At 47.7% G+C, this 26,120-nt stretch overlaps 2 protein-coding genes across 4 annotated transcripts in view; one reads left to right on the top strand and one right to left on the bottom strand.

Moving 5' to 3' along the window:
- Nucleotides 1-9,689: 9,689 nt before the first annotated feature.
- LOC147242204 (uncharacterized) lies at nucleotides 9,690-21,416 on the bottom strand. 3 transcript variants are annotated; one of them, XM_086190364.1, is made up of 5 exons: nucleotides 21,232-21,416; nucleotides 16,258-19,039; nucleotides 14,151-14,297; nucleotides 13,446-13,526; nucleotides 9,690-12,635 (listed from the first exon to the last, which is right to left on the bottom strand). In XM_086190364.1, exons 2-5 carry the CDS (start codon nucleotides 19,019-19,021, stop codon nucleotides 12,517-12,519), a joined length of 3,111 nt encoding a protein of 1,036 aa, XP_086046490.1. In that variant the 5' UTR covers nucleotides 19,022-19,039; nucleotides 21,232-21,416; the 3' UTR covers nucleotides 9,690-12,516. The 3 variants fall into 3 exon arrangements, with proteins under 3 accessions (XP_086046490.1, XP_086046491.1, XP_086046489.1); XM_086190365.1 differs by lacking the exon at nucleotides 21,232-21,416 and adding an exon at nucleotides 20,592-20,681; XM_086190363.1 differs by lacking the exon at nucleotides 21,232-21,416 and adding an exon at nucleotides 20,787-21,072 and having other exon boundaries at nucleotides 9,692-12,635.
- Nucleotides 21,195-26,120, top strand: part of vsnl1a (visinin-like 1a) — a 36,570-nt gene continuing 31,644 nt past the window's right edge. Inside the window, exon 1 of the mRNA XM_086190366.1 lies at nucleotides 21,195-21,467. The gene's annotated coding sequence lies outside the window, so the exon portion shown is untranslated. The remainder of the gene's footprint in view (nucleotides 21,468-26,120) is intronic.

Here is a 26,120-nt window from a genome sequence, read left to right as displayed (position 1 = left end):
GCCCTGATCCTGAGCACGTTATTTCTTAAATCATCTTCCTGCTGCGTGAAGTGGTTCGCTACATGACAAACCATCTCACACTCCTGACGGAGAAAATAAGTTTCGTTAACGTTTTTCCATTTCCATAAAAAAAAAAAAAAACCCACAACACAACAACCAACCTCACCAGACAGGACAGAATCACATGAAACAACAATATTAATTACAAAACATAGAATGGGGGAGGGGAAGTCTTCTTAAACAGCGAGCAGATCTTCCTCTGGTTACTTGGCATCTAGAATTACACGACGAAAAAAGTAGAAGCAGCAAGCCGAGCTGGCATCTGGGTTGCTCTGTGGCACCAGTCCCACGGCGAGGAAGTGCACTGGTTCACAGCAGTAAAAGCGGACGGACAAGTTTGAAACATCACTAAATGTACGGAAATAGATGAATATAGAAGCAATGGAACAGGATAAGGAGAGTAAAATAAACAGATACAGGGCGATGGACCGATATGAATATGTAAATATGTTACATACATCTATGAAGGGTTCAATACTGCACAGTTTTACCTAGAAGGCTAAATTTGTACACGTTAATGCACAGGTTTATAACTGCAAAGCTGAGTTGGTGTGTGTGTGTGTGTGTGTGTGTGTGTGTGTGTGAGAGAGAGAGAGAGAGAGAGAGAGAGACTTAGGAAAGGTGTAGAGCTTCATAAAGGATTAAATGTCTACAGTCGAGTCATCAGCCTGGTCACAAAGAGGCTTAGAGGTGATGAGAGAGATCTTAAAACCAATCCTAACACAAACACAGAGGTGAAAATATTCAGGAAGGCTTCTTTCACTCTCAAACTATAAATGAGGAAAAGCTCTTTTTCCAGATGAGAAACGTAAATCTGATTAAAGGCATGTCTAGCGTCTCCTCCGCTGAGCCTCTGGCCTCCTCCCTGGTGGACAAGTCATTAGACTGGGAGAGTGAGGCGGCAGCCATGGCGTTCTCCATAACGCTGTCTTGGAAACGTTAACGGCTCCGGCGCTGGCGGTTCCGACAGCAGTCCAGTCACACTGGTGCTGAAGGCAGGAGCTCCATCCAGCAGCTTTCCCAGAAGAAGGACAGCTGCTGGATGTCAAACGTCCCATCCCGCGAGTCGTCGGTCTGGGAATAACCCAGACTGGCTGTCCTGGATGTGCCAGAAATCCTTTTCTTTTAATTCTAATTTCATGTAATATTAGCAGCCCATTAAAGTAGCAACTGTTTTTAGACAGATTAGCAGCAGAAGTGCAGTCTTCTAAGAAGGAACGCATTCCCCAGCTAGTCCTCAGCAGATTAACGCCCTCGCCCATCAGGCCTGTGGGGTTCGCTGAGAGGCAGACCGTGAGGAGTCATCGGGTGCGGGGAATTTATGACAGCCCCTCATTTTCATGTCAGCTCAGTGGCAGAGAATCAGCACCGACACGCACCCTGAATATCAGCTTGTTTAATCAGCCCAACCTCTACATATGTGTTGACTTTGCAGACCTCACACAGCACCCAGAGGCTGGAGTTCCTTCTTCACAAATGCGAATGTTTATCGTTTTACATCTCGTGACGTACAGCAGCTTCCAGCCTGGACTATGGAGAGATGCAAAAGGCCAATGTTCAGCATGTGGGTGGATAAAAACGGTACCGCAGCATGTGTGTAATGAAGGACCATAATGGCGTTATGAGAGATTTTGGCACTTGTTAATTCAGGCTATTACTAAATGGCCCCACCTACGTTCCTCTAGCTGATAGGCTCTGGCCCAGATCCAGCATCCACACACTCATCTGGACTTTGCCTCACTAAAATAACTACTCCTCATCACCCAGCAGCACATTCTCCTGATGCCCACAACAGCTCCTGATACAGTGGACTCCCATGATGCCCTGCTCTGCCTTGCATGGCTAAAACACCACAATTACAGGAAATACTCAGATTCTTGAGTTGTTGGTCCGTTGTGTGTGTGACCATGTGTAGAGTGTCGTTTGGCTTCAGGAGCTTTTCTTCACATTCTTGTGCTGAATGACTTCAAGCCTACAGCCTGACAGCCCAGCTGATCGAGTCCCCTGTCAACAAACGATGACGATGTTTACATTCTCCCAGTATTCCACCACTGTCCCTTTTTTTTGTCCTCATTCTGAAAATGACAGGACGGAAAATAATTCCATCCAACTAGTGAGGCTCGCCAGAAACACCAGGTCACAACTGCATCCTGGCAGCACCAGCACCAGCAGGCAGCACCAGCACCAGCAGGCAGCACCAGCAGGTATCAGGCAGCACCAGCACCAGCACCAGCAGGCAGCAACAGCACCAGCAGGCAGCACCAGCAGGTATCAGGCAGCACCAGCACCAGCAGGCAGCACCAGCAGGTATCAGGCAGCACCAGCACCAGCAGGCAGCACCAGCACCAGCAGGCAGCACCAGCAGGTATCGGGCAGCACCAGCACCAGCAGGTAGTAGGTAGCAGGTAGCAGGCAGCAGGCAGCACCAGCACCAGCAGGTATCAGGCAGCACCAGCACCAGCAGGCAGCACCAGCACCAGCACCAGCACCAGCACCAGCAGGTATCAGGAAGCACCAACACCAGCACCAGCAGGTAGCAGGCAGCACCAGCACCAGCACCAGCACCATCACCATCACCAGCACCAACACCAGCACCAGCACCATCACCAGCAGGTATCAGGAAGCACCAGCACCAGCACCAGCAGGCAGCACCAGCACCAGCAGGTAGCAGGTAGCAGGCAGCACCAGCACCAGCAGGTATCAGGCAGCACCAGCACCAGCAGGCAGCACCAGCACCAGCACCAGCACCAACACCAGCACCAGCACCAGCAGGTAGCACCAGCACCAGCACCAGCAGGTAGCAGGCAGCACCAACACCATCACCAGCACCAACACCAGCACCAGCACCAGCACCAGCAGGTAGCACCAGCACCAGCAGGTAGCAGGCAGCAGGCAGCACCAGCAGGTAGCAGGCAGCACCAACACTATCACCAGCACCAGCACCAACACCATCACCAGCACCAACACCAGCACCAGCACCATCACCAGCAGGTAGCAGGCAGCACCAGCACCAGCAGGTAGCAGGCAGCACCAGCACCAGCACCAGCACCAGCACCAGCACCATCACCAGCACCAGCACCAACACCAGCACCAGCACCATCACCAGCAGGTATCAGGAAGCACCAGCACCAGCACCAGCAACAGCAGGCAGCACCAGCACCAGCAGGTATCAGGCAGCACCAGCACCCGCACCAGCACCAGCAGGCAGCACCAGCACCAGCACCAGCAGGTAGCAGGCAGCACCAACACCATCACCAGCACCAACACCAGCACCAGCACCATCACCAGCAGGTAGCACCAGCACCAGCACCAGCACCAGCACCAGCAGGTAGCACCAGCACCAGCACCAGCAGGTAGCAGGCAGCAGGCAGCACCAGCAGGTAGCAGGCAGCACCAACACCATCACCAGCACCAGCACCAACACCATCACCAGCACCAACACCAGCACCAGCACCATCACCAGCAGGTAGCAGGCAGCACCAGCACCAGCACGTAGCAGGCAGCAGGCAGCACCAGCAGGTAGCAGGCAGCACCAACACCATCACCAGCACCATCACCATCACCATCACCATCACCATCACCAACACCAGCACCAGCACCATCACCAGCAGGTAGCAGGCAGCACCAGCACCAGCACCAGCAGGTAGCAGGCAGCACCAGCAGGTAGCAGGCAGCAGGTAGCAGGCAGCCCCAGCAGGTAGCAGGTAGCAGGCAGCACCAGCACCAGCAGGTAGCAAGCAGCCCCAGCAGGTAGCAGGGAGCAGCCAGCACCAGCACCAGCAGATAGCAGGCAGCACCAGCAGGTAGCAGGTAGCAGCCAGCAGGTAGCAGGCAGCACCAGCAGGTATCGGGCAGCACCAGCACCAGCAGGTAGTAGGTAGCAGGTAGCAGGCAGCAGGCAGCACCAGCACCAGCAGGTATCAGGCAGCACCAGCACCAGCACCAGCACCAGCACCATCACCAGCAGGTATCAGGAAGCACCAGCACCAGCACCAGCAGGCAGCACCAGCACCAGCAGGTAGCAGGCAGCACCAGCACCAGCACCAGCACCAGCACCAGCACCATCACCAGCACCAGCACCAACACCAGCACCAGCACCATCACCAGCAGGTATCAGGAAGCACCAGCACCAGCACCAGCAACAGCAGGCAGCACCAGCACCAGCAGGTATCAGGCAGCACCAGCACCCGCACCAGCACCAGCAGGCAGCACCAGCACCAGCACCAGCAGGTAGCAGGCAGCACCAACACCATCACCAGCACCAACACCAGCACCAGCACCATCACCAGCAGGTAGCACCAGCACCAGCACCAGCACCAGCACCAGCAGGTAGCACCAGCACCAGCACCAGCAGGTAGCAGGCAGCAGGCAGCACCAGCAGGTAGCAGGCAGCACCAACACCATCACCAGCACCAACACCAGCAGGTAGCAGGCAGCACCAGCACCAGCACCAGCACGTAGCAGGCAGCAGGCAGCAGGCAGCACCAGCAGGTAGCAGGCAGCACCAACACCATCACCAGCACCATCACCATCACCAGCACCAACACCAGCACCAGCACCATCACCAGCAGGTAGCAGGCAGCACCAGCACCAGCACCAGCAGGTAGCAGGCAGCAGGCAGCACCAGCAGGTAGCAGGCAGCAGGTAGCAGGCAGCCCCAGCAGGTAGCAGGTAGCAGGCAGCACCAGCACCAGCAGGTAGCAGGCAGCAGGTAGCAGGCAGCCCCAGCAGGTAGCAGGTAGCAGGCAGCACCAGCACCAGCAGGTAGCAAGCAGCCCCAGCAGGTAGCAGGGAGCAGCCAGCACCAGCACCAGCAGATAGCAGGCAGCACCAGCAGGTAGCAGGTAGCAGCCAGCAGGTAGCAGGCAGCACCAGCAGGCAGCACCAGCAGGTAGCAGGTCACTCATGGGGGTTGCGGTACTTCATAAGAAGTAAAGGAACTCATGTGGACAAAAGTCAGAAGTGCAGGTACTCAGGACCAGTGAGTTCAGGCTCATTTCCTGCACCTGTAAGATGAAGAAGTCTTGTTTCAACTTTTGTGGATGCAATACAAAATCGTGTGCGGCGAAAAAACAAGAATGATTGTAATGCTGACTCTCATCAGTCTTACTTTTGATGCCTGAGATCATGACTGGAGCAGATCTATGAAACAAGACCTTTGAGGCGAAGCATTTGATTTAGGAGCCCTCAATAATAGCAAACATTTTCCTAACAGGTTTATGGACTCAGTTGAGTCACGATGCTGGATGATGTTTTGTAAGTTATATTCTCAGCGGATGACATAACAGGGTATGTTACTCACTGCCCAGCGCACGAAGCTCACACTGCTGTCAGGTGTGACTTGCAGCCAATACATGAAGTCATGAAAGCGCCCGGCAGCTACAGAAGGCACCTGTCAGAGTTACGGTGGGCCTCTGGAGTCCAAATGTGGCTGCACAGGGTAGGAATGGCGATACGGGGGCTGTAGTCTCTTTGTGCTGTCAGCTGAGTGAAATGGATCAATGAATGCTGATGGAGGGTGGGGTTTTCAGTGTTTTATGGCTGTCAGATTGGCCTGCACACACCTGCAGCTCACCTGAGTGTGTCTACACTCGGCTCGGGGTGGGATCTTACCTCCCCTCTGTGTCTGCAAACCAACACATCAGATACTGTTTGTGACATTCTTAATCACTTCTTCTTTGTATTTGAAACAAGCGTCACACATAAATATGTCCCCCAAACCATGCAGATGGAACTGGATTGTGTGGATCCCACTCCAGTCAATTTTGATTCTGCAGAAATTGCTTTCCTGTTTTGGACAAGACGGTCGAGAGACACCCGTTCTTAACGAGAAGCTTTCTTTGTGTTTATCAAGTGTATATTAATAGCTCTCCCAGCATGTTGCTGACAAACCAAACCACCAAAGACGTTTGTTGAGCTGTAATATCAGCCTCTCAGATGTTGTAATCATGCCTGGCCCAGGATGGATGTGCATACAAACTCCTGAGAAGAAGAGGCCACATGTGGTCCAGACCGCCTCTGACTGTGGTGTCAGGGTGGTAAATGGACTCGTTTTAATACAGCGCCGCTCTACCTAAGCAGCACTCAAAGTGATTTACAGCGTTGTCTCATTCACACACACACACACACGCTGATGGTGGAAGCTGCCATGCAGGAGCAATTAGGGGTTCAGTATCTTGCAGGTGTCACTTTGACAGGGTCATAGGGGGAAGTGAGGATTGAACCAGCGACCCTTCGCTTGCTAGACGGCCTCTTAACCTCCGAGCCACACCACCCATTAACACCATCTACCAGGTGGGTTCTATGAAGGGGGGTTCAAGGGATGTTTAGGCTTCAAGCGATGAGTGAGTGGCGATTTTTGCCTGAACCTTGTTAACCACGTTTCCATGTACTTCTCTGCCGAGGTCCTGATTGTGCGTCTTGGTTTGACCCACCAGGGGCTGACGGGACCTCCTGAGGGATTCTTTCCCTTTCCACCCAGGTGTGGGTCTGAGTTTGATAGAGAGAAGCCAGAGTTTAAAGCTACAAGGGCACTGCCTCGTGCAGAGCAGAGTGTTTTGTTTGGCTGATATTTAACCGTATTTCACCTTTTTATTTTCTGCCAGTTTTTTGTTGTTGTTGTTGTTTTTAAATGGCCGGCCTGCCACTGTCAGTGTTACCGCACCGGGTTTTCTGCCTCTGGGAATTAAATACACCAGGCTGGGAGCTGGGTTTGGCTCAGTGTTTGAGGCGAGCTGCTCAGGCAGGGTCACAGTCAGTATTTACTGACGTAAACCTTAAAATGTCCTCCACTCATGTGAATCCTGTCTGAAACCCCACCTTTACATCCGCTAGAGATTTGGGGTTTTTAATTAATTTTGTCTGTGGTTTTGATGTCTGTTTTTTCCCTTGAATTTGTAGCTGCCTCTTAATTGTTCTGTAAAGTGACCTGGAGTGTTCTGAGAGGTGCCTTTAAATAAAATGTATCATTAATATTAGAATCATTAATGAAAAACACTCTGAGCTGAGGACGAGGGAACCGGACACACACCAATCCTGACTCATTTGCAGGTTTTAGGACTCTGTGGTTACCTAAACCAACACAAGGTTACGGTGAGACTTCAAAAACAGGAACCCACAAACAAACGGGTGACATCACGCACGCTCATGTGTCCTTGTGACAACAACATTCATGTATGGCGACCTTGATGTTCAACAAATTACAAGTTCTGTATATGCTGCTGCTTCAAATGTACGGCTGAGTCAGCAGGAAAGTACTTCATTGGAGGGCAAACGTGTTACGGCCCAATGCTCACTGCATGTTCACAACATGTGGCTCTGCAGAGACAAGCGCTTGGTAGCCTGTGGTCATGAGCTCAAGGGAACTAGCCTGGCCCTCGCCACACTGCCTACAGTAAAATACATTCAGTAGGTGCGCAAACACTGGCCCGTGGCCCCCCCCTCCACTCGCCCCTGTCCACCTCACCCTCCAGCACCCACGAGGCGGCGAGGTTGCTGTTTAATCAACCAGCGCTGCTGTTTGTCGCACTCAGACGCTTTCCTCCCCAGCCGATGCCAATTTAATTAGAGCTTTTCAGAAGCAAGCAAAACAATAATGCAAAGTTGTGTCATAACAGTGGAGTGTGAAATCCCTCCTATTGTCCTCCGCTGGGCCACTCGCCGTCATTCTGCTCAGTACAAAGCAGAGATTAGTGAGCGGGCTGACCTGAGCACATCACTGCAGTGGGATACATTTCCAGTGCTCACAAACGGTCCACTTTCGAGCTTATTTAGACGTTAAACTCACCATTACAAACTCTGCTGATAGCCCAACATGATGATTTGTCATGGAAGAGCATCCTCTCAGCCGCATGTACGAGTGCCTACACTCGCTTTTGCTGCATCACAATCCAGTGGGGACTCACTGGGGCACAAGCAATGGATATTCTGGTGTATTTTTAGTCTCCAGTTCGATCATCTGATTCTGCTACAGTGGCCTGGTGATTGCTATTGATCCAGAAAAGGCAGCAAATACATACAGTGCTGTACTGTGTGTGTGTGTGTGTGTGTGTGCGTGCGTGTGTGAGAGAGAGACACTGCCTGTTTGCTTTGCAAAAAGGCTGCAGACAGCTTGATGCCTCAGCTTCTCCTTTAATAATAACACAAAGTTGCACCAGTTACAGTGCCGAGAACACTGTAAACAACTGTAGACACACACACACACACACACACACACACCTTAACGCTCTGGTGTATTGGAGAAATAACAGCACAAAGAAACAGATGAAGTTGTCATGTTTTCCTCCCACGATGAAACAACTCATGTTTCCTAGACACTTCCATTCTTTGCATCATTCAGGTTTTATCTATTTGGTCTTAAACTTCTAAAGGCATGGGACAGAAATTCCAAGCTGAATAACAAGAGCTTCCAGTTTAAATACTGGAAGCCATTTTAAATCCTGAAGGCTGTCACCCAATTACCACCTTCTTCTTTTCCAGTAATGAGCTTTCGAAGCACAGGCCTCGGTGCTTCTTACCACCTCAGTAAGCGTGAGGGGAGGAGAAAGTGTGTGTGTGTGTGTTCTACGCTGTCAAGGTCTCTCCACGAGCATAATAGCGTTACTGGGACTCACATGCTGGGATAATGCTGTCTTCCATTCTGCCTAATGAAAATAAACAAATGTGTTTGCATAATCCCTTTAATTTTAGTGGTTGGGAGGAAATTAAAAACACAGCGACGTAAATCACCGCCCGTTTTAATTCCTGGTATTGTCTCGCGTCGCGAATCCCTCGGTCATGCCAGGAGCTCATCATTTGCTGTGAGTCAATTATACAGAGAGGGTGGAGAATTCATTTTGTAAGAAGTTAAAGAGAAAACTTCTTGCTCTGCTGGAGCCTTTGAAGTCTGGCTGATTTGAATGTTTGTTTCATGTCACAGAGAGAAGCAGCAGATACAAGTGGAAAGAGAGCTAATATCACATCTGATGCAGAAATGAAGCATGTCGAACCTTCTACTGCGTAAAGTATGCTTTTATTGTGGGAGAAAAATCCATTTTTAAAGACTGCAGCCTCGAGTGTGCATCAATTAACCTTTGCTTCCGTCCAGCATTGATGAGGACCGAAGTGACAGCTGCATATATGTTACACACCCTTGTTTCTTCATGCAGTGGTTAATATCGTTACTTTGTTAATTACAGTCTTGCTTTTGGCCTTGAAACATAGCTGAGCTCAGAAAACGAGAAATCCACGATGTTCACGTGGCCAACAATGTGCAGAGCTGATAACTAATCCCTGTAGGCCTTTATCGGTAAGTAACATGCTTGCATTTATTCCCAAACACATTCAAAATAATCTTATAATCACTTCTAACCCAATGACACAAGATTTGAGGGATGGTTCAAGAGGGTCTCTCACCAGTCCAAGACGCTGAGTTTCCTGATTCGATGTTTTAGGCGAGTAAACAGAAGCCAGAGCTGAAGATCAACGTTCCAGCTGTGACTCTGAACAGACCCCAAACATACCCCCCCCCCCCCCGAAAAAACCCCTCCAAAGATCTCAATATTTTGGAGTGGTGGTCTTTCCTAGCCCAACATCAGGCTGAGAGCAAACAGCTCCCGTCCATGTAGTGATGGTTGGGTTCCAGTCCAGTCTTCATCTGCTCGCTGCAGCAGTCGGTGTGTTTCCAAATTCCCAAAGTCCAATTTTACCTCCGGTATGTGGGCCAACAACAATTTGAGAGAAGAACGGCGCGCAGGCATCTTACAGTGATAACCGTCTGACTCATTAACTGGAGCACTGGCTCAGCTTAATTTTCCCATCCTCATTATCATACAAGTGGCAGCACTGCCATGTAATTAGAGCCGGGAATCACTGAGTAACTCACAACTGGATACCACGGTCAAACTTTAACCACCACCACATTTTATCACCCTAAAATGATTTGGGGAGAATCGGAAATTGAAATCACACATCGATTTAGAACTGGAATTGAAGGAAAACCCCTCTGAGATGACAAAGGCAGGAATTTACACTGCATTGTGGTGAAACGTTTGTGCCTGTCGAGCACTCAAATCTCGATTTTGCAGTTCTTTAAAAGATTTTCTGCAGAGCACGGCACGTGCTGGCGAAGTCGTCAGTAATCCTCCACTCCTCCATCCTTCTGCATCGCTCTTCTGATTTGCGCTTCCCACTGGATCACAATCTACAGTAAATCGTTAAGTTCACCTGAGACCTGTGCGGCGCCTCAGGTTGTGCCTTTGCTCTCGTCTCCAGTACGTTTACCACTTCTCTAGACTGCATTTGGGTTCCAGCATGTGAGGATTTTTGGGGGGAACCTTTATTTTCAACCGTACAGCAAACATTCCTGACAGACTCAAGCAACAACAGACTTGCTGACTGTTTCTCTGCGCTGTCAGAAGAGGCACCGCTGCGTGCGTGTGACTGGCAGGTGAAAATGCCTACGGAGACTTTGTTCACGGTGCCGGTTGTTTTCATGAGATGAATCTATCTTTGCCGTCTGTGTAGAAAGTGTCACTACAAATTTATCAATATTTTGTGAGAAATATGAAACATTAGTGCAAGTAACACTCCCCTGCACCTCAAGTGATGTCTTCCTAAAATTAGATCCCCGCTCTGTGTGTGTGTGTGTGTGTGTGTGTGTGTGTGTGTGTGTGTGTGTGATCAATAAGAAACAACAATAGACGAGCTACTCCTCCAAGCTCTGGAACGTGAAGTTGTTAGAATAACAGAAACAGATGAATGAATAATGTATCAATCTGAAGACGATACCAACGAATGTCATTAGCAACTGAAAAAACAATCTCATTCAACTCATCCACCTGCAGCAGCCACAAACAATGCCTGATTAAAAGAGCAGATTGGCCAGCTGAGGCACCTCACTCACTGAGAGGTGATGCCCCCAAAAATCTCTTGGACTTCCTGGATGAAACGTGTGAATGAATCAGAGAGGTAACCATGACGACAACATCCCATGAAAACTTTGATCAAATACACTGAGATGGACCGCAACAAAGTACTGAATGCTCTTCACGAGACAAAACCGTGGTTTTTACACTCTTACGTTATGAAGAGGACTTCAAGACTACAAATTATATATTTCAAAAAATAAAAACAGGCAGATTGCAACTGCAATTTAAGGCAACCGTGCAGCAGCGGCTTGGTGTACAGAGAAGAAAGGACAGCAGTGCAGACGGCAGTCAGATGTCCTTGTGGAGTTCAAGGTGATGACAAAGCTGAGCATGCTAGCGTCTTAGGGAACTGATTCGGTTTACTTGTAGTCCATGAAAACTGACCTCGCTTCGTTTGTGCTGAGCCTAAACGCGCCTTTTATGTTTTTTGGGCAGCTGAATTTGATTTTGCTTTAGTTTAAGAATTTTAAACTGTGTTTTAAAATGCATGTTAGTTTTAGTCTCATTTGAGTCCGTTTCGTTTTTCTTATTGTTCGTCGACCAAACCCTCACTTGTGTGAACAGGTCGAGCGAAGAGTTTCCTCACTTTCCCCCACGTGATGTTTGTGGTTCAGACACGCAAAATATGGCCAGACTTCAGCCGCAAGAGGAGCTGTGATGAAGGGAAGAGGAAGGGCTGAGGTCATGGTCGTTCATCTGAGCCTGAGCACCATCAAGCCAGCAGACCCGTGCCAGTCTGTCCAACGGTCTAATCAGAGGCAGCAAAGATCCTGAGGACTTCATCCGTCTCCAGCTCATTACGAGTTCCATCATACTTTTGTAACGGTTTGTCCTTTTGTCTAATATAAAATTTGTCGGAGAGCCATTCTATGCAAAGATTGTGTTACTTTTGGTAGAAAAGCACTCAAGCTTGAGAATGACCTCCAGTTGACCCCCCCAACTCCTCATGGACATGTTGTAAACACATGAAGCCTTTTAATGAAACAACAGCATGCGGCAAACCCAGTGGTCGCTGCCCGTCAGTGAGTCCACTCACCAGCGCACATCAGTAGGAAAGCATCATAAATAATCCAAAATTAAATAAACAACATGTACCCTGAGTCAGGATTTCATCTTAGATCTTATAAATAGTAATAAATAACACAGAAGTGAAACCAACGAGGGTGCAAGAATATTTGATGCAATAATATTCTATCTATCAATCTATCATCCATCTATCTTTCTATCTATCTATCTGTCAGGAAATATCATCAGCAAGCCAAGTGCTGCAGCTGAGATGCTGGAACAGCAACAGCTTGTTGTGATGAGGGAGCCTCCCGTGAGTGTAGCAGAATCATGTGAAAGTGTGAAAAGAGACACTTCCCTGACACTCCAACTAGGTAAACAGACAGGATGTACCAGCCAGAACCAGAACACAACATTCCCACAACACGCTCAAGAACAGCAGAAAGTAGGAAGAACAAGAAAAACATCAACCATTTTCTGCCAATCAGAGAAAAATCAGTTACTGAACATGACAAAAAGCATTTGAGTGTTTAAGTCCTGATGTTCACTTGTAAGGGTGGGGGCGGTGTAGGTGTTTGGTCTTGGCTCTCTTCGAAAGTCCAACCCGGATTGGCCGTGAGCATGTTCTCAGAGGCTCCAGTCTCCTGGTCGGACCCAACATTCCTGAACACAACAATACAGCAGCACCGTGCATCATTCTTGCAGGCCCGCAAACATCCTGGTTTTACTGTCACCAGGAGCTGTTGCTGCTGCCAGCAGCTCCTGGTGGGTGAAACCACACCACCAGGTAGCAGGGACCAGCGGAATGGAGGGAAGAGAAGCGTGAGGCTGGATGCTACGAGCGTGACTTTAAGCACACAGTTTACTGTTTACAAGCTCATATTAAGTAGCGCTGTGAACTGCAGTGGCAGCCTGCTCACTTATACATGGTAACCACAAAAAAACCATGTTGCAATTAGTGGCTTTGCAAAATTATGGCTGCTGTTTTCTCGAGTCATGACCAGTGCCTGTTACTATTTTGAAAACAGCAACACACAAATGTTAGATTTGAGAAAGACAGATTTCAAAATGATGAGTATTTACTGTGCGTTTTCCTGATAACCCAGCAAGAAGACTTGCGATACCTTTCACCGTGCCACAATCACACCATCACACGTTTATCACGCCACGGTCTTTCACCAAATCATGCAGCACTAACAAGACAGAAATTCACCGTGAGCAGTGAAGAGCTTTCCAACAGCTGCAACATCTGCTTTGTTGAGTTTTTCTAGTTTGGTTTATCCGTTCCTGTCCTTCCTTCCCTCAAAAGTGTCTTCTGCGCTTGCACGGCCGTCATTCTAACTAAAATATTGTTCTTGATGTCTTGCTTTGTAAAATAAATGGGTCTGGTTAAATTCAAAAACAACAATCGAAGCCAGAACCATCGCTCTCACCGTGACAATCACAAAAGGTCTCAAAGTCCATTCTACTCACCGTGGGTCTGTTGCGCCCAGGATGGAAGACAAATGAAGGACGGAGACCACTCTGTCCTCTTCAGCTGCGTCTCCTGGGGCTCTGGAGGAGACATGCTGACTCTCAGACAGGGAGGACTGGCTAATTCTCTTGTAATTGTTGCTCTCTATCATTAAATAGAGTTCTTGCATTCATGCCAGCGTTATCTTCCCACGACAGGGAACAATGAAAGAGCAATGATTACTTGAATGTTCATTAGCAGAAACAGACAAATCAATAAAAGGAATTGTACTTCCTTTCTGAATTAACCTGGAGGACCTTTAATTTGACCCCCCCACGCTGTAAAAACTGGGAACAATGCAACACTGAAATTACTTGGACAACAGAAGTTGTACTCCAATTAGCATGTTTTTGTTTCAACTTTTTTCAGACTTGGATTCTGAAAAATGTTGCTGATGGAGAACGTCTGAGTTCAAAGTTATCGACTTTGATGACACTTGTTTTTCGTGTGCAGCAGATAAGCTCAGACATTCCGCACGCTGGAGCAAAGCAGCTATTTAATTCACGAACCATGTTAGAAATTTCATGCACTACATTTTAAAAAAGTGCACAGTTTCTGTAACATGAGAGCTTTTATTCCTTCCTAAGACTATTTTTGGCTTTGTTGTTGTTGCTTTTCACTTTTTGGACGGTGGCCAAAATGAATGAAATAAGAAAAGTACAAACCTTTGTGCTCCGGTGCCTTGTGTACTGGAGGTCCTTGGCACGGATGGCTGCCGGAGGGCACCTCCTGCTCACCGCCACGCCTGCCAGAGACAGGAGAAACCAGCGGATCACCTGCACACATGTCCAGGCTGTGGTCTTCTTCAGCGTCTACACACACAACAAAGTGCAGTCAGAACAAACGAGAGTGTTTGATGTTTGTGTGTCTTGCAGGGTGGGGGCGGCGTGGCTCAGAGGTGGAGTGATGATCCAGCAACGGAAGGGTCGCTGGTTTGATCCCCACTTCCTCCAGTGACCATGTCCAAGTGTCCTTGAGCAAGATACTGAATTCTAATGCCAATTCCAGGGTGAACCCGCCTCTCGCTCAATGTCAGCTGGGATAGGCCCCCCCCACAACCCTTAACGGATAAGAGGTATAGAAAATGAATGGATGAATAGATGGGTGGTTGGATGGATGGATAGATGGGTGGATGGATGGATGGATGGGTGGATGGATGGATGGATGGATGGATGGGTGGATGGATAGATGGGTGGTTGGATGGATGAATAGATGGGTGGTTGGATGGATGGATAGATGGGTGGATGGATGGATGGATGGATGGGTGGATGGATAGATGGGTGGTTGGATGGATGGGTGGATGGATGGATAGATGGGTGGATGGATGGATGGATGGATAGATGGGTGGTTGGATGGATGGGTGGATGAATGGATGAGTGGATGAATAGATGGGTGGTTGGATGAATAGATGGGTGGTTGGATGGATGGATAGATGGGTGGATGGATGGATGGATGGATGGGTGGATGGATAGATGGGTGGTTGGATGGATGGGTGGATGGATGGATAGATGAGTGGTTGGATGGATGGATAGATGGGTGGATGGATGGGTGGATGGATGGATGGATAGATGGGTGGATGGATAGATGGGTGGATGGATGGATGGATAGATGGGTGGTTGGATGGATGGATAGATGGGTGGATGGATGGATGGATAGATGGGTGGATGGATGGATGGATGGATGGGTGGATGGATGGGTGGATGATGGATGGATAGATGGGTGGTTGGATGGATGAGTGGATGGGTGGATGGATGAATAGATGGGTGGTTGGATGGATGGATAGATGGGTGGATGGATGGATGGATGGATGGATGGGTGGATGATGGATGGATAGATGGGTGGTTGGATGGATGAGTGGATGGATGGATGGGTGGATGGATGAATAGATGGGTGGTTGGATGGATGGATAGATGGGTGGATGGATGGATGGGTGGATGATGGATGGATGGATGGGTGGATGGATGATGGATGGATGGATGGATGGATGGGTGGATGGATGGATGGATAGATGGGTGGTTGGATGGATGGGTGGATGGATGGATGGATGGATAGGTGGATGGATGGATGGATAGATGGGTGGTTGGATGGATAGATGGATAGATGGGTGGTTGGATGGATGGATGGGTGGTTGGATGGATGGGTGGATGGATGGATGGATAGATGGATGGATGGATAGATGGGTGGTTGGATGGATAGATGGGTGGTTGGATGGATGGATGGGTGGATGGATGGATGGGTTGATGGGTGGTTGGATGGATGGATAGATGGGTGGATGGGTGTCTTGCAGGTATCACTCTGTCAATAACCTGGTCAATGATACCTGTGAAATACTTCATACACCAGAGTTTGTACTGATCCCTGTGTTTTCCTCTGATCCAAACTAAGCTTAAACAACTCCGTATGATAAATCTAAACACCTGCACACCCACTCTTGTCTAAAAGGGGATTATTTTGATTAATACAATTTTTTTAATTGACTGATGTCACAGTATGTGGAGTGACACAATGTACTCAGTAGAACACATAAAGTACACAATAATGTTTGAAACGTGTTTGATGTCTTGCTGTAACTCAACTGTAACTTCAGAGTGCTAATAAAACATGTCTTTGGCAAATGGAACTCAGTGGCTTTTTACTTCTTTGAGAGCAAGAAGTTACATCAAGCTTTACTTTACACCTAAAACTCTAGATTGTGGGTTAGAAAAGAGATCCAATGAGACCAAATTTGAGAGTAAAGACCTTTCATGAATGAGGCCTATTGTTCCCAGTTACCTGGTGACGTGTCTCTGTGGTGAGCCCGCTCTGGGCAGCTGAGGTGGTCTTTGGAGTTTAAAGCTTTACCCTCTGAGGCTCTGGTTAAGTCGCTGCACTCAGGTGATACGTCTCCAGTTTCACATGCGACGTCACTTCTGCCGATCTCAAAATACAAGTTCAACTCTCTTAAAACCAAGTCAAATTGTTGTTTCATCTCAAACTCAGAGCAGCGGTTCACATCAGAGCCTGGCCACTTGCTCTCAGAGGAAGCAGCGGGGGGCGGTGGCTGTTGGTTTGCGTCAGGTTTCTCTGGCCATCCTTGAGCAACGACGTCCTCTCCGAGTTCGTGACAACTGATATCGCTGTTTAAAAATCCATTTGCAATGTTCTCAGCGTGACACCCCGATCTTTCCACCTCCTCGCGGTGCTTGCTCGCCTCACCCTCCGCTCCTGGCATGGAGTGGTAAAGCTGTTGCTGGGGTGGTTCCAACAGCTGCCTGGGCAAGCTGGTGTGCAAAGGGCTGCTGCCCAGGCCAGCATCATCATCATCATCATCTGGTGAGAGTTGGATCTTTTCAAAGTTGTCGAAGCCCCCCAGCCCACAGTTGCTGAGTGTGATAACAGATGCCACTGAAAAAAAACTGTCATTGCAGTTTCGAGCTGTGTGGTCGTCATCATCAGTTTGTGAATGACGTCTTTGGGTGGAATCATGTGAACCTGGCACAACCGCATCACTTGTCGAAGGGAAACAGAATTCTAAACTCTCAACTTCATTTTCGACTCTGAACATCTCGGTTTTGTTTTGGTATTCAGAGAAACAGCTGTCACCTTGCTCATCTTCACCACCTACGCAGCCATTCGCTGATGTCATGGCTGATCTGTGCTGATTTTGCTGCGGATCATCGTCTGATATCACTGAGTAACCTTCTCTATCGGTTTTTGGCTCTTCCACTCTTGCCACTTCTTCCTGAGTTGCGCAATCCATCATCAAAACGTCAGTTTCGTACGAGTGATCAGACAAGCACGGGAGCTTTCTTCCAACGTCACCTTCAGAACGTTGCATTTCCTCTGTCCAGTCAATGATGGAGCGTGCGTCTTCTTTTTCTTGTCCATTTTGTTGAAAGTATTTCTCCTCTCGCTCCATGTCCTTTTCTGAGTTCCCATATTCATCCGTTTTTACTTCTTCTACAAAACTTGCCATTCGCCCTCCTTCTTTAATCTCAGATGTCTCGTATGTTTTGGCGGTCTCAGTTAGTGAGTATTCAGCTTCCTGTGTCTTCAGGTGGTCAAAGCTGACAATAAAGCAGCCTGACTGCTGCTGTTCTTTCAACTGATATCCCACAGTAGCGGGGCGTTCTTGTCTGCCGTCCCCAGCGGGATGAGGCTTGGCGGGTCTGTTTGGACTACTGCTTGGACTGGATTTCAAATGACAGCTGCTTTCATTGCCAGTCTTGCTGTGTGTCTCATCAGCGGTGATGGAACAGGACTGGGGTTCTGTGTAGACCTGAGACAAGCCATCTTTTTCGTCTTCATACTGCTGTGCTGCGCTCTGGTTTGAAAACCGCCCATTCTGATCAGAAGTTGGAGCCTTGTATAATGGATTGATATCAGAACAGAGAGAAGCCGACATTTCTATCTCACAGTCTTTTACTGATGGAGATAATTCTTCACCTGCAGTGCACACACAGTTGCAGTGAATCTTTTCAGGCTCCCAGTCAGTTTCACTCCAGATTGCAGGGTCAATTACACTGAAAGGGCCTGTATCATTATCTCCTTCAGCAGTGTCTTGACTGATCCTTGCAGGCATCTGAGTCTCTGTTGTGTGATCAGTCGCTTGGCTCTGCGGTTGAGCTGTCGTCTTGCCTGCAGTGTGCTCTTCTTCCTCACAGTGGAAGTCACCAGGACTTGCACTGTCCGTTACAATATTTCTGGCTACTGCTGCACCATCAGGAGAAAAAACTGACCTCTCACTGCATTTGGCTGCAGAAGAGATGGGATTTTGGCTCACGCTATCCACTTTGACTTGGTCTTTCCCATCCCAGACAACAGGATTTTCCTCTCCAGGGTTACAGCTAAATAATTCAGAGTCCAGATAATCACTGCGAGATATGTGACGATTAACCTCTTCCTTGATGGCGATGTTCTCAGTTAAACTGCTCTCCTCCTGATTACTCCTTCCAACCTCAGCAGATTGGCTATGTAACGGATCGTCACGAGTATCAGCCGACTGACGTCTGACCTCCTCATCACTTGGGGTGACTGCTTCTATTTGGCTGACATTATCTCGCACTCGTCTCCCATCCTCTGATTTCCGCAGCCGTTGGCACTCGGGAAGACTGGATGTGTGGAGCTGGGCTAATGCCCCATCTGCATCAGCCAGAGAGTAGGAGCTGAGCTTGTCAGTCTCAGTAAATGAAGCCTGCTCATATTCCTTGGGGTGAGGGAAGTGTCTCTCATCAGGGATAAAGCAGACTTTCGACGATCCCGTTTGTGAGGTGGCAGGGTTTGAAAAAGTTATTTGACTAAAAGGGGTTAATCTAGTGTCTTGTGTCTGCTCACGAGGGTTTCCATTTTTCATAATGCCAAACTCTTCTGCATTCTCTGGTAAGCGATTTGTCAATGAGCCAGATGCTTTTTGTAATGTCAAAAGCTCTGAGAGTTCCAGCATCCTTTTCCCATGGTTTGTGGGGGTGCAGTCTGCCCTTAGTTGGTTCAGAGAGAGCGGAGAAAGCTTTTCTGTCTCACACTGTGGACTGATTTCTTCCTGTGTGACTTGATCCATTTCCTCTATCAACTAAACCTAAAATAGAAACAGTGTTAAAACTGTGACTGAAAGCCACGCGGCTCAAACCAGCAAGTCTTGCTCTGGCAAAGGAATGCAATCAGGCTGAGCATGGCTCTAATTTATAGTTTCAGTTTTAAACATATCACTGCAAATCTACTACATATTAGGGACTACAGCACTGACCCAGTCTAGTTACTCATTACATGTTACTAGATGGTGATCTATGGAGCCTGAGGCAAATGCTGGGACTCTATTAACAGCCACCACACAGAGCAAGGGAGCACCAGGGAGGTGAAATGATTACATGATTAATTAGTCAATTGACAGAAAATTTACTGGCAACCATCTTAATAATTGATTGTCTCAGCAGCGTATATGGAAAGTGCACCATAATACTGTCACTGTTACGTTGCTCACCCCCCTTTTCCCGAAACTCAGGTAACTGGTTGGATTCGTGAAGCTACCCCATCTGGTCTCACACACGTGTAATGTGATCGGCCATATAATCAACACCACTGACAGGTTTTGCATTTAGTATAATAAAACAGAAAAGCAATAAGCCCCCCTCCGCAGGGGTTACAATGTCCAGTATTTACTGCAGCTGTTTGAGAAAAGAGATGATTTATGGGAAGGTCATTTTGAAGGTTGTAGTTTATGGTATTGCTGAACTTTTCTGGGTTTTACTTTAAAGCATATTTCATAATTTGTCCATTCCATTTATTTGAATTAAGGCGACACCATTTTAGGGACAACGCTTATTACACTGTTTATATAGTTAATTCTTAGTATTTAAGGTAATCTTTTATTAGTATTTAAGGTAGTCTTTTATTTTGTTTAGTTATTTTAGTTTTATTTATTTATTACCTTGCTGCACCGTGAGTCCGAGAGGACTGAAATTTCATGTATGCTGTATGTCGAGCATGTAAAGCATATTTGACAATAAAGTTGGCTTTGATTTATAAGCCAGAAATGACATCCTCCAAAACTGTAGTTAGAATAAGAAACACATCTCTTCTCTTGAATAAAATCTAAACATTATAATCTACATTATAACCCACATGAAAGAAGATTTAAGGCAGGGCTGTTTTATAATCAGTATGAAACCTTTCAGGGGTTTAAATGCTTTTGCTGTACATAAAAAGTATTATTGACAATATGAGTTTAACAATTATTAAACAATATCAAGCTTCAGAATGTTATTATCATATGAAATGTAAAGGTCAACAAAATAGTTCCTGCTGCCATGTGTAGGCTTTGTGGGTGGAATTTTAAATGAACAAGGAGATAAATATCAACCTACCACAAGTTATGTAATATTTCTCCACTAATTTATTCATAACTTTAACTATATAGACAGATGTAGATAGATATAGTTTCTTGCTGTTGAGAACACTCGTGCTACCCATTTCAGTCGCAAATATTTTATTTAGCTAGCTTAGTTAGCTGCTAACTGCCTCTGGTTGCTTGCTAGCTTTGTTTGTCAGGCTAGTTAAAATTTAGTATTTTTCTCATTCAGATAAAAAATTGACTTTCTCATCAGCATGGCAAACAAGTTTTTAGAACTTGCCGTAGGGTGACAGTAGATATTTGAAGCATGTTGATTAAAAAGAAGTGGACGTAATTACTAGGCCTCCAGACCAGCTAGCAACATTAGCCATCATTGTTAGCACCAAAAATGAACAGGTGGACAAATTACATCCAGGCCTTAGGACATGAGCGGTTTAGCGTCCTCTCATCGGCTGTTAACCTCTTGGACACTCACCTCTATTCTTCACACTTTCAACACGTAGGTTAGTTTAAAATTAGCAGCCAAACTAGTGAGGTTAGGTTAAATTCGTTAGCCACAACTGAAACCGATAGCTAGCGACTTAAAGGTAGTGTGGCGCCAAACTGCAGCGTCTCTCCGGCCGATAGTGATGAATGGGGTCAGATCCACATCTCAGCCACGACACATCACGTAAAACCGTGTCGGTTGATAATAATTTGTGGTGCCTTTATTTTTTCCGTCATGTTCACAGTGTGATCCCATTAAATGAATAAACGGGGGGAGGGTGAGAGAAATGGAAGGATGAGCGCATCTCTCTCCCTCTCTCCCTCTCTCTCTCTCTTCCTCTCTCTCTCTTCCTCTCCCTCCCTCCCCCCGGTATCCGTCTCCTCCTCCCGGTACATCATCACCAGTGTGCGTTTAGCAGCATCATCCTACGCACCTGCACCGCTCACTTTCTGTCGAGGCTGACTTTCTCCCGCAACAACAACAACAACAACAACAACAACAACAACAACAAAATACAATAAAACACCGCAAAATAACACAAAGCAGCAGCGCGGAAGCAGCAGCGGCTCGACCGAGGAGCAGCTCCACGCGTGTTCACCGTCACCGTCACTGTAGTTGGACCTCCAGACATCAGACCGGACTTCTCCCGTTGACTCTCACTCTATTCAGGTAGGATGGATCCGTGCCATTTTGGGTTTTTCGCTTTGTTTCACACAGTGACACTCAGTTTTACCTGCACGATGCAACCTGGTGCGTCATCCTTTGGGCTTCATATTGCTTTGTTGACCCCCCCCCCCCCCCTTAATTCCTTTTTTCGTGAAAAATGATGACGGCATTTGTGATGTAACGGTACAGCTTACCTGGCTGTTTGATCACTTTTGCAATTTGCATGTTTTGCACGCAAAAATCTCCACTCGTGAGCATCACATGAACATGCTTCATGCTGGGGTTTACTCTTCACACACACACACACACACACACACACACACACACACACACACACACACATCAGGCTTGGATTCAACAGAAGTGGAGATATTGTCATATTCTTATAAGTCTTTTATTTGGTAGTCCAGGACTGTGTGTGATGGCTTGGAAGAATGCAGAGTGATGTAGCTTTTATAGTTTGTCCCTTATGTTTTGTGTGTGTGTGTGTGTGTGTGTGTGTGTGTGTGTGTGTGTGTGTGTGTGTGTGTGTGTGTGTGTTGGACGAAGGTTGGGATACATCTCCGTAACCTACCTCATCTTCAGCTACCTCTTGCAAGTTAGTGCAGGTATGACCACCTCTCCTCCACCAGCCTCTTCAGGATTGTGTGCCGCTACCTCTCCTGCGCCCTCTCACACACACACACACAAAGACAGACACACACACACACACACGCACACATCTTAGACAATGAGGGTTGCACAGAGAGCTTTAGCCACTCACGCTGCATTGTTGCCTCTTCCAGAAGAGGCTCTGCCCGTCTCTCAAGGTCATGCCTGTTGGCAAGTGATGGTAAAGGGACACGGTTATGTAATAGAGCACCGGCTGGTTGGGGAAGTCTCTGCTGCTTCCTCACAAGGATCTTAGTATTCGATGAAACGGCTCTTATCTGTACCTGCTTGCTCATGTGTAATATGTTGGGTTTTTTTGGGGGGGGGGACTCTGACAAGGCCCCAGTGGACTACAAGACAAAGGGCTATGACTCAGGTTTGTGCGCTGCATTGCACTGCAGACTGACCCACGGTCTGGTACCCAGGACCCTCATTTTTCAGGCTAAAATGAAGCATTTAGCGACGATGCATCACCTGTTCTCTGTAGAGAGGAAAAGCTGGAGCGAAACACGACCACGCATACAATTAAGAGCAATCAGTGGGCGTGTTCTGGGTTTTCTGCCAACAAGGGCGCAACCACCGTAAATCGCAACCTCATTACTTGTGCATTTATTCTTTATGCATCTTATTAAAATCGTATCTCACCTGTGTTTATCCCACGTAATTTAATGATGTCATCACGCTCACACCACAGGCTGCTGACTGCCGATCAGTTGCTGAGCAGAGAGATTTTGTTCATCGTCTTACATTTAAAGATTCATTCCCTTGCTTTGTTTCATAAAAAATGAAAGATTTTTCCTGGGCAGTCGGTGGACAGATGAGGGCGGGACGGCGCCTCGGCGCGGCAGAGAACGTACGGAGGATGAGTTGCACCGTGAATCTGATGCATCTGAGAGCTGAAAGTTTGAATGGCCAAATGCAAACCTTAAACCAGCCAGACTGAAAATGAAAAAGGGAGAGCGTTTTTGAGGATGTGTAGGAGGACACCCCTCCACACCATGTTTTCCTCTTCTTGCATCAGGCTGAAGCTCGCGCCGTCGCAGGTTTTTACAGAAGCAGAAGGACAAGCATGAAAAACTGTGATGCACTGAAATGGTCTGCCTGGGTGCCTCATGATAAGCATAGGAGGCCACATTGTCATGCAAAGCTGGGCCACTGGCACCACTCTGACACAATACAGACGCAGATGCAGCGCCAGTGCTGCGTGAATGGAGGAGGGAACACTGGCGTTTGGACGCAGCGTGAGCAACTGGAGGAGAAATATGAAAGCTGAATGAACGCTGAGAACGGGAAGTGTGTGCCTTTAAGGCGGAGATGTGAGATGCGACCACCGGGCTTCTTTTGTCCGATTCATAAACGTCCTACATGCAATAGCGTGACTTTCCATGCTCTCACATTCTTGAGGTGGTGGTCATTCACGCTGCCGTTTACGCTGTAAACATGACCACTCACTCTCATTCTGTTCATACGTGAAGCTGTGTCTGCTGGTTTTGTCACGCCTGCCAGCACACACACCTACTCAGTGACATAATGGCAAAGCTGCCGTCTCCTGGACACGTTTCTACTGGGACACGTCCCTCGCCGTGTGCAGCGTCCACCGTGAGGCTCAGCTCATCCTCTCTGACAGCATTTAGTCCCAGCAAAGTGTTTGCCGCTAGCTGTCACGGTGCACTGCGACTCCTCTCAGCAGTTATTTTTTATATTTTGATCCTTTTTTTTTTTTTCCACTGGCTTTTCCCATGACCTCATATTCAGAGCGCCTCTCTCTTCTGCTTATTGCTGCTAGGAGACAATAAGAGTCGTTTTTCACCGCTGCAATTCTGCGTTAACGTGGGATGCAGGATGAATTTGAATTTAATCAAAAATTGGGTTATGGCCCTCTGCAGAAACGCAGAGATGTCCTGCCTACACATCACGAGCTACACATTCATTCAGAAGACATCTTTGTTTGATGCAGATTCCTCAAAAATCCCTGCATTCTCATTTTAAAAGTTGAACATTGACATCATGACAACTGCAAATCCATCAAAATGATCTTTTTTTTCCTAAATTTTACAGGACAAAGTTTCTCCCTGGTTGGCGTGGCTGCAGTGGCAGCACTGAGGGGTGTGTCTTGCACACGACGCAGTGGTTCAGCTCTGAACTGGGGAGAACACGAGTCAGTTCAGAGGACAGAACCAAGGTTCTGGAATTTTCATTGGCACCGGTTTGTTGGGAAAAGGGTTTTTACAGTGCCTGACTGTGCTTCTGTGGATGTGAGAGGCAGAACAAATGCCTGGGCTTCCATCGTATAACTCATGGCTCACCTACCAGATGGAGAACTTCCTCCGCACTCACAGGTCGTACCATGAGTTCCCCTGCAGATCTGGGGCTTTAACAGTCATGATTCAGAGGACAGGGAGGGAGGGAAGCCCATCCACGCTGTGTCCAGTCCAGCCGGGCCAGAGATCGACGGATTGGTTTGATGTTTTGAGCTCTGCTTCAGGCTCGTCTCACACTGGTTTCATGGCACGATTGTGAGTGGGGTTGTGAGTGAATGACGGAGTCGTCCATTGAGGCTTGGTCTGGCAATTCTGGGTAATGCAAAAACGGAGTGGCCCACCCGGGGGGGGGTGGGGGGGCGCTCCCCCCCTCCCACCCAGCAACACGGGGTAGAATGAGCTGCTGTCCCTGGTCCACTTGATGTTGGAACAGCTAATTTGATTGGTGATAACAGGGAACCAAGATTGTCAATAGGCTACCCCCCCCCCCCCCCCATGGAGCTGTCTAAGATAATGTGTGGCGTAAATTAGCCTGTGAGATGGAGACATTTAATAGCAGAATTAAAACGACAAAAAGCAGAAGTTAATTTTAAGTAAAAAAGGAATTGAGAAGTTGCTGGGAAAAAAGGGCCATCACATTTGTCCTGGACCCCAACGCCTGAGAAGAGAGGCTGGGTGTGGAAAACCTAACGAGGTTGTCACACGGAGTGTGCAACAAAAAATATCTCATAGCCCCGTGAAGATGTGCAGCTGCATTCAGTTCCTCAACTCCATGACTAAATTGTTTATTTAGGCTCACCGAGTGGAGGGGCGTAGATTTGATGTTTAGAATTCTAAAAAAGGATTGGCTGATGCTGAATCGTTTGTTTTCTCCTCATTGATATCTCTTTTCAGTTGTGATCCATGTTGTGAGCTCAGACTGCGACTCCTGCTGTGTGTAAGGACGGAAAGCGTCGTCCAACGGGGGAAAATGCTGTAAAGTCCCCATTTGCGCAACGCTGAGGTGAACGACAGGAAAGCAAAATGAAATGATAATCAGACGATGTCTGTCCTCATGATGCACAGCCCCAACACAAATGCTGATTCATCAAAAATCTGAATCAGCATGAAAAGAAAATCCGAATGAAATGTGTGGGCTTCGGTGTCCAGCTGATAGAGGGGGAGGGATGCACAGGTGCAGGCCATGCATCTGGTTCTGGGCCTCAAGCAGGCAGAGACCAGTAAGCTGTTCCAGTCTTACTGGAAGGATTAAAATCATTGTTTTGGTTATTGGATTTATTCCTTTAATACCCATATTCTATTTATATCTCTCCGCCTCGGTGTTCTCGTATGTTCCAGTGTTTTTTTGGTCGTGTGGATTCACATCTCAACCCTCCGCGCCAGTACATTTTGTTTCCTGGTGAATGTGCTTCATGTGGAGCCTGAATGAAAACATGTTCAGAGAAATTGGATTTCAGGGTGAGGTGGATCTATCTTTGGAGAGAGGCAGATGTTTACCAAATTGTGGTTCCAGGGCTGTCTGAGCTGCTTGGGACGGTTCCAGAGGTCCACACAAAACGAGTTTCGTCACCAGTTTTCCCTGACGTCTCTGTCATTGTGTGTGTGTGTGTGTGTGTGTGTGTGTGTGTGTGTGTGTGTGTGTGTGTGTGTGTGTGTGTGTGTCAGCTGCCCTTGCTCTCCATTAACAATGTAGGCAACCACATTAAATCAATCAACTGAACAACTGCCTGCACACACACACACA

This window comes from Aulostomus chinensis, chromosome 20 (genome assembly GCF_037954235.1).
Source record: "Aulostomus chinensis isolate RoL2024-O1b breed Wild chromosome 20, RoL_Achi_v1.0, whole genome shotgun sequence".
In the NCBI taxonomy this organism is placed as follows: Eukaryota; Metazoa; Chordata; class Actinopteri; order Syngnathiformes; family Aulostomidae; genus Aulostomus; species Aulostomus chinensis.
Note: the sequence above shows the minus strand (reverse complement) of the source record. Positions and strands in the feature narration are given on the sequence as shown.